Below are 12,602 nucleotides of genomic sequence, written 5' to 3'. Positions count from 1 at the left end.
ACAGAAGCGACACAATTTGATGCACTGTTATGGAGTATTTTGAAATATTTCATTAAATGAAGTTATAAAACTTGAACTGCCATAATCTGCCTGCACTTGTACCTTTCTAAAGGGAAATAGTGTCACTTTTAAAGGAAATAAAGCTCTGGCCAGCTTTTCACATTCTATATGAAGACATGGCAAATAACTTTCTTTTCCCTTTTCAAAGCAACTTGTCACCACAATCTCTATAAAGGCAAGCATAAAAACAGATCATGTGTTGCACAGTGTATATATCGAATTGTTAGCCATCTTAGATGGTAACTGGCTCAATGAATGGGAATAAAAATGCTTTTGTTCATAGAGTGGTATGATCACAGATTTATTTGTGAAGTCAGATAGTGGTATGAAGATGACCTAACAGTCTAACAACAATTATTTTTTTTTTGTCACAACATTGTAGCAGGAAAGTTTTCAACTATTTTAACTGGAAGATACATTACCACGTTTTTATGCTGTTGAGCATTCACACTAGCCCAAAGACATGCCTCCCCCTTAGTCTTACGAAAAGCAACTGAACTAGCACTGCTCTCCCTGCTTTGAGTGCCTGGGTTGGAAACGGACTCCTCTGGTCCCTGCTTCATCCTCCTCCCCTCTACCAGAAACCTTCCCTACGTGGGGCTGGGCAGTGGTTCAGCCTCAGCTCCAGAGATATGTGGAAGTTCATACTGACCTCTCGGTGGTGGCACACAACCGGGTAGCTTCAACCCACAGCAGAAAGAAGTCCTCAGACATAGTTCAAAGCCCTAGAGATTTAGCAGCAACTACTGCAGCAACACTGCTCATGCTGCAAAAGACCAGAGCTATGAGAATTACAATGAAGTTTCCCCTTTTTCTTCCAAAAAACTAGTATTTTAATCTGAAAAGTAGGTGGCTTTCAGGTACTGCGCTGAAGATTCATCCCTGCGTACGTGGCCATTGCAAGAAAAGGCCACTTGGAGCTTCAGTGCTCTCTTCACCTGGCTGCTGAGTTTCGGTCTCACTGTATCAAAACTGAGATACAACAAGAGATTTAATACTCTGAAATTGGAAAGCATTTACCATAAAGAAGAATGATCTGTTTACATGCAGATACATACATGCATTTTCTTTTTGATTTGTAGAAGGTGATAGAAGTTGCTGAGCTCTTGGGGAAACAGACACTACCTACTCCTACAGAGTAAGTGAGCTTTTTTTTTTTTAAAGCAGCTGCTGCCTCCTCCTGCTCCCATATGCAGTCACTAATGAAACAAAAATATGTATTTAAACCAGAAAAGTATTATTTTAGAATGTTTTGAATAGTCTCTAGAGCTACACACATTTTAACATATATTTTTTTATTAAATATGTAAAAAGATAAACGCAAGTCAAGTTATTCACATATTCAGACAAAAATCTACTCTACCATGCGACAACTTGTGGATAATGTAAAATGACTGATACATCTGAATAAGACTTTTTGTATCTATTATGCCATTACTTAACTATTTATAATTAACAATACATATGTTTACATTCCTTTCAGTTTACATTTAATATATAACCAAAGCTTTATGGTGTGCTATTTAGTAAAGGTAATTACAAATGCATATTAAAACCATAACGGAAGAATGGGTTACTCACAGGGGGTGGGGGGAGAAGGACAACTCTTTCCCCTTTCAGAGCATCACGCTCCCCTCAGCACAGCCAAATCTCTAGTGCCCAAGAGGTACCTTACTGCCCCGGCTCCCTACATCAGTCACTTCCCCCTTGACACAAGCAGTGAGAGGGCTGTGGTCCTCAGACCAGAAATAGGATATAAGGAATCTTCAGGAAATGAAGTTCAGCTTTTTTTAATTTTTTTTTTTTTTTTTTAAATGTGCTTCAAAGAGAGAAAAGTAGAGAGGCACAACAGCCTGGCTATGAACCCTCTGGGGAGCTCCACAACCCAACCATTTGCACACCTTTAGAAAAACATTTTCTCTTGAAGTGCTCTCCGTGCATCTGCTCAAGTATTAGCAGAAGGCCGAACTGCAGTGAGCAGAGCCTGGTGCCGATGAAATTAAGTTTATAGCCTGGATCCCAAAACTCCTTGCCCCATCAGAAATCCCATACAGGTTAAAGGACATTCTGGAGACTGGAAAAAATTAGTAACTGCTCTTCGGTTCAACAGTATTATGAAGAACTACCGTTTATTACAATGACAATTGTAATAAGTACATATGTTCTAATAAACACAAATACAACAAAAATGACAATTCCCCTATTTGTGGTGATTCTTGGAAACACTCATTTTGGAATATACACATTTTTATAAACCAGACCTTATTCATAACCAATCGAAATGGGAAAGGAAAGCGCTGGGCCACAGGTTGCAGTACTTTTGCTTCATCACGAAGTAGGACGTGAGGTCAATGCTGGAGGCAGGGCTGGGAAACCTTCAGCCCGCAGGGTCCAGAAACTCTTCCGCCGAGCAGGGGGAGCGATCAAGGAACCGGAAATACCTGTTCTAGTGCTTAAGAGTATTTTATATATTGTCTGTGGTGTAACACAACAGCAGGAATCTCACATTTAACTAAGCGCCACTTAGCTGCAAAAGATTGATTAGGAACAGAAAACTGCGCGTGCGTGTGTGTGTGCGAGCTGGGAACTTATGCTTTAGAAGCACATGAAGGTCTACGATGATTTAGCTGTTCAATAGGCTTTGGAGTTTTTCAGTGACTGCCGATTGGGATGGGACTTCCATGTTATGCTGATTTAGCAGGTACAATCCAGAATTAAGAAAATCAAGTGAGAGACCAAGATTACCAAGCATTAACTATCCAGAGAGACTACAAGGCGCAGTTTTATGAGAAAAATAAGGAATGCTTTATACACTTCAAGATATCTCTGTTTATAAAATACCGTCATTTAGAACAGGGCGATGGGACTGCACTGGAAGGAAACACTCTCACTGCAGACATCTCCAGGGCAGATGTGGCTCTGCACTGTGGCAGCCTCACCAGAGGAAGGTCAGCCAAGTGCAGAACCGGCTCTGTGCCCCTCAGTCACCTGGTCCCCCTCTGATGTGTGCTCTGTCTCCAGAAGGACTCCTCACTACCCTCTCTGCACTTCAGAAGAGGCGTCAACATCCATGAGGTGTCCACCACCCGCTCAAAGGGAGCTTAGGGGGGGTTCCGGGCTACCGCTGTTGCTGTTTTTTCCCCATGCCTTGCACTAGCGAGGAAATTTTCTGTCTTCCATACTTGTATGGCCAGGGCAGCACGAGGGGGGAAGGACAGCAAAAGAAATGGCTGGCCTACTTTGTCCTCTTCTGAGGGGTGGGAAGCCAAGAATGACAGCACAGATCATGTCCTGCAGCTACACTTGTGTCAAGGAGATTTCTCTCCTTCATCAGCACTGAGCTCTGCAGAGGCAGAGCTGCAGCTGGAGGCTGGGACCAGATTCCTCAGGAAGGAAGAAAAGCTGGGAAATGTCTATTGACTAGTCAGAAAACTGGGATGTTTTTCAAAAAACTTAAGTGGATGTCTGTTCCTCCCGAAATAAGCCAAAAAACATACCATGCAGCTTTCTAACAAGCTTTCTAACACAGGGGTTTAAATCTCTCCTAGTGAAACGGATGCTCTGCCTTCCATTTTGTGAAGGCAGGAAAGGAATAAACATGAGCAACATGAGCATTTTCCTCCACAACACACCTCATCGTTATGGCTTGAGTATGACTTCCACTGTATCCCTTTATTCCAATTGTTTGTCCGAATTTATGCCCCAATGCAGATGTACTAGAAAACGCGAAAGCACCACAAAGTGAGAGACACAGCTAGTGGTACGGTACTTCTTGCCACACAAAATGCCAATATAAATATGTTAGAACAAGTTACAAGTGTATCATACTTAAGACTAAAAAGAAAAAAAAAATAAATATATATATTTTTTTAAAGAGCAGAACAAATCTCAAGCAGCCAAGTGGTGAAGTTGCAGTGATGTACAGTAGGTGACGTAGCCCTACAACCTCTTGGGAAGATACACTGAAAGAAGACGTCTGCAAATGCATCTTGGCAAAGTATGGGTACAGAATGCAGTGGTTGGCTGGCACTCACTATGGTACATAAATGTTAATGGCAGACTGGGAGTGAACTGATTTCAAGTTTGAGGCCACACATGTTCCATTCTCCAGAAGAAAGTTCTCACACAAAACGAAAATTGTCAGAGACGCTGGGTGAGTCAGTACTCCTCCTGCTGCTGGGGCTGTTCATGGACTTGCTCTTCACCTTCATGCTCTTCTGTGTGGCTCTCCTGCAGGGAGAAAGAGATCCCAAAACATTCTTCAGCAGAAATCATTCCTGATGTAACCTTGCCACCCCACCGCACTCACCATAGCCTAAAACTTAACTTCTAATTTTCATGCATCTAAGTACAAAATGAGCTGTTACTTGAGAAAAGCAGCATCTTGTAATAACACAATAAAATGTATTTACTCTGCTTTTAATCAAAGCATATGCGGCACTGATATTTCCCCAGAAAAAGCGTCAGTTTTCAACATCACTGAGTGTTAACTGTTCCAATAAATGAACATTTTGAATAGACAGACAGCAAGATGCTCAACAGTTAGATGCTGTATCATAGCATCCTGATGTCCTCTCATTTTCAGTTTGTCCAAGGATTTCTGAACCTGTCTGCTATAGTTTTCACACAATCTTCACTCTAGGTTTATAGTACTAAATGGACAAGACACTTTTGCTATCACCTGCTTTAAAAATTCAACTTGGCCTCTTTTATGAGGTCAGGCATACTGCTTTCCCAAAATAATAAACCCATGCTAGATCACAGTTCAAAGATTACCAAAACCAGCGACTTTTAGCAGAATCCACAAAATACAACCAAAGACTTGCAAACACATTTTCTTTGGGGGGAGGGGAGGGGAGTCTAGTATTCACTGATTTATAGAACTACTGTTAAAAGCACTAATCACTAATAAACACTTCCCTTTTGAAAATGGTTATTATGCACGGTATTTTCCAGAGCTGTCTCTCTGAATTATAAACTGCCATTGCGAGCAGAATCCCTGACCGAACAGAGGGCTAGATCCTCGCTGCAGGTGATACCATGCAGTTTTAAACAATGTCCAATTTCGAGACAACAGACCTGGTATCTTGCGTTGGCCTGGATGTATCAGAGCTCAAAAAGGCCGTCTGACTCTTAGGGCATTACTTCTGCGTTCCCATTAAGCGCAGCTGCATTTACAGCTTTTCTCTCAAGTGGCTTCCATCATTCTGGAGAATGGTTCACTGAAAAGATCCCCCACATCTACTCGCTGCCCTGCATTAGCAGCACTCCGCTGTAGGCAGCTCTGGAGGAAAATGCTTTTCCAAGACACTGAGCTGCCATTCAAAATGGAGCATCGCTGATGCGGTACCTCTGCAGAAGTTGCCTGGCTCCTGGCAATTTTTCTTTGAAGCAAGTGGCTTCAACAACAAACTTTAACAGATTGACACTGCTAACTTTTCAAATTTGAGGCAAAAATTAATAGAAAAGGGAGGCCGTAATTTGAATTTTCCCAGAGTACTGCAGAACAGCCTATGCCATAAGAGAATTCCCTTCTGGCAATAAAACTCATATTTCTAAAGGGCAAGAACAGGAAAATAAGGTTCCTAACATTTGCCGATAAAATGGAAATATCCAGCTGTTTACCACATACAGAAACCGACAAATTCCAATTGAAAGCAAGCTTTCTATCACTCAGGTGCTATTTTCAGGTAGTAGCCACACATGTCAGTCAGGACAATCGCAGTTTAGCACCTTATGGTCCCTTGCGGTGAACTATGCCCTTATTACATACAGTAGGTACATCACATCAAAGCACATTTTTGCCTAGTATCTAAAAATCGCAACTTCTGTGATGGGCTGCAAGAGTGCAAGACTTGCAGAGAACAGGATTTTCACAGAAAGAAGCTGACAGCTGCGAGAACGTGACCCTGCCTTACAGGGTGAGAAAACTGGAGCTTGTTTAGCTGCTGTGAGCCATGTTCCCTTAACCCCATCTATCCTGACCCTCCTTATGCGTTGAGGTGGCCTGCTCTGGAATGCACCTGTTCCATAGGCTCTATGTATGCAGACTTTGCGAGAGACACCTATTAGAAAGCCCACTCATGCAGATTTGATAGGTCACATACATGCTGTCCTTTCACGCATGTAATAGGAAAAGCCTCTAACCACAGGGAGTGGCTTGGGAACCTATTCTGCAGCTCTGAAGAAGAGTGGTAGCTCCTCTCTTGCCAGGCTTACCTTTGATAGAAATGTTAAATCTTACGCCACTACCTCAGAAGCTGTTCCGAGACTTGGACATGTGCTTCTCAGTATGCACAGCTTGTATAAATACATTAAATGGGAAAGACAAGAGTCACTATGCCCAATTACCTTGGGACTGTGGAATCTCCTTGAATAGCATCCCCTAATAAGGAAAGTAGTGGAAGTTCTATTTATTTCTGGCTTGGATCACATGATCATGGTCATCTGTGTCTCCCACAAGGAGAGGTGCTCTCTTTTGACCCTTCAATCCATCCACCTCAAACTATTCAGGTGTGCCTGTAGACTGAAGAGCCAGACTTTATGAAAACCAGCTGCGGGGGAGGTGTGGGTGCCTTTTACCAAAAGCAGCAGCAGATGTAGTAGCTGCTAGAGCAGAAAGATACAAAACCAACTGCATTTCGAGCAATTGCTTTGGAAACTTGACTTGAAACGGCAGCAATCCACCCAACTTCTGCATGAACTGAACCGGAACAGCCTAAGTAGGAAAGTAAAAGCTCTCCTACGTTTTTCCTTTATGCCAAGACCTACACGGCTCCAGGTTTCACAACTAGACTCATAGCCTCTTCTGGTCCATCAGTCTGACACTCTCCTACTGTAGGACCGTATGACCAAAAGCTTTACACACTATCCAAGGTCTCAACGCTGTCTACAGCAGTCATAGCATGAGCGCTAGGGGCCACTTCTCCTCACCGCCCAAATATATCCTTTTTTAACACTGTTCTCTGTCAACTTTGATGTTTTTTATGAAGAAATGGGATTACAAATGAGCAATTCGTAATTAAAAATTACAAAGGATTACAGACTGACCCGCCAAACTTTAAGTGACACTAGCAGATACAACATCCCTCTTGCATAAGCAGAGACATAATGATGAGGTTTAAAACAGAACCATAAAAGGGAAGAGAAAAGGGAATCTCTAAAAACAAGGAACCCAAATGGATTGATATTTGTGCTGTAAGACTCAAACTCAAAATTAAGGCCAAAAAAAGTGAAACTACGCTATGACTTGGAGTTCTGAAAAAAATAAACACACACACCCCCCATGACATGAACCTGGTAAAAATCTCTTCAATACAATACTACAATAATCAAACCTCTGGAAAATGTTTTTTTATAGGGATTAAACTCTATACTTGCATTGTGTATCGTTCTACACAGGATTCACCTGACAGCCTACAATGCTCACGGGGCACTTAAGAGCTACAGGGATATGCGACGAATTAAAGTGCTGTTCAGAATTTTTTTCTTATTTTTTCTTTTAGGAGGATTAAATTAAGTGTAACAGAAAATTAAGTAAAAGGGAGACTTGTCCCTTCTGAATAAGAACAGTTGATATGAAAAATAGGACATGACCTCTATGCCATGTCAAATACAGTAGAAGCCTGTCAAATTACAGCTAGGAAGGAAGAGTTTAAGATTGCTATAAAACAGTTATTGGAAGTACGAATTGAAAATAAATTTAAGTTAGTCACGATATCCAAGCACAAGGCTTTGGTCAGGGACCACTTGTGCAGTATGTGTGAGCTGCATCACTGCCCATCCTCTTCCTGAAGAAAAGCCTCATGGCCACAGTATCATTTATAAATGTCACAAATCCTGAATATTAAGGCAATCCTTTTTTTCCCACTTTGCCTCTGTATATTTGAGACACTGAAACAGAGACACACAAAAAAAATCTAAGCTGGATTTACAATGCACTCATTAGCAAGAAACTGGGAATGCTGGAGTTGCCTGTGGTTTGGGAATTTGGGCTATTTCCCATCTGGGGATTGGGAAAGCCAAACTGCTGTTACCAAGAGATTAACCTGAAAAATGCTGCAAGATACAGAATTTAACTTGGGACAAATTTATTACAGAAAGAGAAAAAAATAGAACTGATGGGCAAAGCAGGGCAATGAGACAGCAAAGTCTGAAGACAAAAAGCAGGCAAGATCTGCATCACCAAGGGAACCACAGTTTTTGGTTTGGTGCTAATGCGTTTGGGTCTTTCCTCAGCAAATTACAGTCCATCTGCTAAGCTAAAGGAGGAACGCACCCCAGAAGATCCAGTCTCCCCCTAAAAGGTACAAAAAAAATTGCGTGAGGAATGACCTCTATTCCTCTTGGGGGAAGCAACGCTCTCCTGCTGGTGACATACCCAGGCTCCAACTGCAAACACATTTTAGATAAAGGCAGGTCGCTGTATGTAGTTCACGCACAGGCATGGATGATGCTTTCAACAGAGGAAGGCTTGGAGGGAGGAAGCAGATAAAACACTGGGATGTGGACTGAAGTAGAACATTTCGTAATGTGTTCTGCCAGTAAGGAAGACTGCAGGAAGAAAAGCAACAAATGCATTCCTTGGCAGGGAATCACTTGCTATTTAAGCCAACAGACAGACAGATGTGGTAGGGGTATGGGAAGAAGAGGGATTTTTCTGGCTTTGCTTTATAAATAAATCACTGTTCTTGAATCCAGAAAACGTTTTCTGACCACTATATGTATGTAATTCTTTTAGCCTGTTATCACGTGCCTGGCAAATTTGTCTTACTGTTTATTCCTGTGAAAATAATGGTTTCCTCGTCCTTTTCCTCCCTAGCACTCACCCTGCACTGTTGAACAAATCCTCTTTCCCCTGTCACTTCTCATCTGAGCAGTGGCCCCTGTCAGCAGCAAGCTCTTGCACCTAACCTTCATTTATGTTCTACTAGTCTTTTTCAGAAAAGCACGTGAGTTAGTAGTTGCTTCGGACTACTTTTGGTAATTTTGAGTCAGCTGACTAGTGCTGCAACAGCTTTCTGGGAACAGATTTAAGACAGCCTACGGTACCGTAGTGCTGCCGAGAGATTAAGTTGATGCTTATACACTCTGGAGCCAAAGTCATCATCTGCTGGAGACTGAAGGGTCAATCGTCAGTACAGTGCATACAGGGATTTAGTTAACATGTATGGGAGTAGTTCAGCTAAATCTCCACTGAATCATTATCCCTGAATGTATCTGAGGAATTTAACCAGCACCCTTTGCAGCTTCTTGCTTTGCTGTCTACAGCACTAAGTCTAAGATGCAATGAGATTCTTGCTTAATCTTGCAGACAATACATTTCTGAAATTTGGTAATAGGGGATTATTTGGTTTGCACAAGGAAGAATTTTGCCTATAGCAACAGGATAAAAAAAAAATGCTAAAGAGCATTATCTCTGCAGATACAATTATGTATTTGGCAACCTGTGTACATATTACACCACTGCCACATGGGCCAGAGAATGTGCACAGCTGTAGACATTGAACAGCACCTCTGTCAGAATTTCTGTGATTTTCAACATGTTAAAGAACATGAGTAGAAGACTTTATGCATAAAGGCGGAAGAGGAAAACAAAACCTACACTAAAGCAGCAAAAGGCAACTGGCCTCTTGAATCCCTTCCCCAGTCTGAGTAGTCTGTTGTTTGCAAATTCAAACTTCCCTTTTTGGGGAGGAGACATGGAAATCCTAGCTGCTACAAGTTCTGCCGACCTAAGTACAAGACATGACCCAATACTGTGCCAATAAATTTTTATGAAATTAAGCTGTTTTGTCTAAACAAAAGAAATTAAGCTTCAACTTACGTGTTCTTCTGAAGCATAAAGGACTTCCATTAGCCGATTGACAAGGTCATTATTCTCTCCCCCGTGTTCTTGGCAGAGAAGTTCAATCTCCCTTAATTTGCCAAAGTAGAAATCCCTTTCCTTCTCCACGCCTTCAAGTGCAAGTTTTAATGAATGTACCTGCACATAAACCAAGATGTGATGCATCAGTTGTGAGGTGCACTACAGTCAAAACAACTCAGTCTAAGACTACATGCTAAAAAAAAAATCTTAAATATATATTCAATTTTATAGCTTAAAATGAAGTCCCTGTTTTCTTTTAAGTGCTAAATTGAACTTTACACAATAGACAGCAGTAAATCACGGTCCCCCATTACGCCTCTTGGATACATCCTAACTTTGATCCTTAAAGGTCAATTTTCCCAGTGCTCTTATATCAAAACCCAAAGTTCAGGAATTGGGGCTAATTAAGATGTGGCTTCTAACAAAGCTGCCAGAAGTGTCACGTAATGGTAATTAATGAAAGTTTCAGCTCAGTATTTGCATTGTTTTGCCTGGATTAATGTGTTGGGAAACCTACAATATCTCCTTCCCTGAAAACACGTAGATCTAGCAGAAAAGCTCACATGGGGAAACGATATGGTTCGGAAATTACAAGGTCCTCTAGTTGCAAATGTGAGTACTGCTGTGTTGTTTTTTCACCTCTCCTCTTTACTACCTCCCCACTTGCCATACTGTTAGAGACCTGCCTTTTGGCACCCTGATGCCGTGACCGGCTGCACCATGGACTTTCTGCTCCGACTGATGTGCTGTTCCTATCAACAAATTCTCTCAAATGCCAGGATCTTTCTCTTTGCAACCTTGTTCACAGGAGTCTTCAAGCTATACTCTCAGTCTCAATTTCACCACCAGGACTGCTGCAAATCATTTATGGGCAACATAGCTGTTAATGATTAGGCGTCATATGAGTCACGACAGATGTTGCAATATATTTTTATACATACATATATATACACACATTCATACATATTTCAAAAAGAAGAATTCTATGGGAGCATAAACTACTGTCCAATGGGGTATACCCAATCAGGATAACATGTAAGTGGCTCTCAAATTTGGAAGACAGCAGTGTAACAACTAACAGGAATAATCATGGATGAAGCTGCTTACAGCAAACACACTGACCCCAATCACGTCCTAATTATAGCCAAATTAGTATCCACCTTTTAAGGCCTGCAATTATACAAATTATTTTCTAAATAAAATATGCTAAATAAATTAAATCACAGGCTACATTTCAGGGAACTGATACAATTTAATGAAGTTCTGTGTTGCCAGTTCTACTGCAATTTGATTTATTCCTTCCACTCGTAAAGATACCAGCAGGGTTCAAACAATGCTTTGACAGCCTACTAAATCCTATCAGGTCATTTTTCCGTAACTGCTGAGCCAGCGAAGCCTTTTTCTGACCTTTGATTGCACTTTCAGAAGTGTCAGACAGCAGAACCGACCTGTTACCAGGGCCGGATCTCAGAGCATCTCATTCACATACTAACCCGTTTCTGACCAGCAGCCTGAGTTTAACACCCACGTCTTCCCTTGACAGTTTGAATCTATGATTGATGCAATGACCAGTCACCTTAAAATTAACTATTTATTCATGAAAGTAGGAATAGCAAAATTGAACAGGAGTTTACGATATTTTGGTCTAAGACGTGTCTTCTGGATCTGCAGCAGCATATTCCTCGAGGAATACCTGCATCCAGACAGAACAAGAACGTAACTGCTTCCAGATCTCTTGCTCTGTGCTTGCTAGAGCTTGGGAAGACAACAAACTTCAGCTGAAACGCTGGCAGCTAATAGCTCAGACTGCCTCCCCTTCTGACCTATTTACTGTGAAGGCATTCTCCCGTTGTCATTCTATACATTCACTCCTTTTTAAGAAACGGAATCATTAAACTATGCATATATGCACATAGTTAATTAACTACAGTATACAGTAAACACCGTTATAACCAAACCAAACTTTTCTTCAGTAACATATCAGCTACTTGCCTGTGACACATTAATTTGTATTTCTTCAGGCAATTATCATATCCATGTGCTACTCTTTGTTGCTATGAATGTGCCAAAAGGCTAATCCTGTTTGCGCAACGGTGCACGTTAACTCCCATGCTCTGTCTCTGGACCGGAAGCAACCCTCTGCAATCCAGTTAACAGGTGCAAAGGCAACAGTCCTTACTAACTCATCTTTTCCCTGATGGCACTTATTGGTACCACGAAAACTCTCAGGACTGCAGAACCAGGTTGAACATTAAGCATACACTGTAGACGAGCAGTCACGATGGTGCTGTTTTCAGAAACTATGTGTGTGCTAACATACAGTTAATGGTTCCTGGGACCATTCTCCATATCTTATGGTCCCTGGTCTGTGCTGTCTCCTTAACTGCACTCAAACTCTTTGGGAGACACACCAAAAACACAGCAGGGTCCGCTCTAGCATTTTAATGCTATGGGTAATCAAGTTCCAGTGCACAGTGACATTCCTTGGAAGCGTTCAATTTACTAGCACAGACCAAGGCAATAGCTAAGACCATTTTAAGAGAAACTAAGATTGTTGGGAGCCATTAAAATAGCAAATGTTACAGATGGCTTGTGATTATTGCAAATAGCTCATTAAGCAACACTGTGGTAAAATACAGTGTATGGGCAGTCCCACTACTTAAATTTTTCCACT

General features: G+C 41.5%; 1 protein-coding gene across 3 annotated transcripts in view; it reads right to left on the bottom strand.

Moving 5' to 3' along the window:
* Positions 1–1,316: 1,316 nt before the first annotated feature.
* MAPRE2 (microtubule associated protein RP/EB family member 2) overlaps positions 1,317–12,602 on the bottom strand; it is a 104,281-nt gene continuing 92,995 nt past the window's right edge. For 2 of the 3 annotated variants that reach the window (XM_082499332.1, XM_082499333.1), the window contains 2 exons: positions 9,887–10,045; positions 1,318–4,290 (listed from right to left, as the gene is read on the bottom strand). In XM_082499332.1, the coding sequence (XP_082355458.1) occupies positions 4,219–4,290; positions 9,887–10,045 (231 nt within the window). In that variant the 3' untranslated portion in view covers positions 1,318–4,218. Of the gene's footprint in view, positions 4,291–9,886; positions 10,046–12,602 lie in introns of all 3 variants that reach the window. The other variant, XM_082499331.1, reaches the window with a different exon arrangement.

Source organism: Vanellus vanellus (assembly GCF_965231255.1).
Source record: "Vanellus vanellus genome assembly, chromosome: 2".
Lineage (NCBI taxonomy): Eukaryota > Metazoa > Chordata > Aves > Charadriiformes > Charadriidae > Vanellus > Vanellus vanellus.
This window is presented reverse-complemented; position numbering and strand designations above follow the sequence as displayed.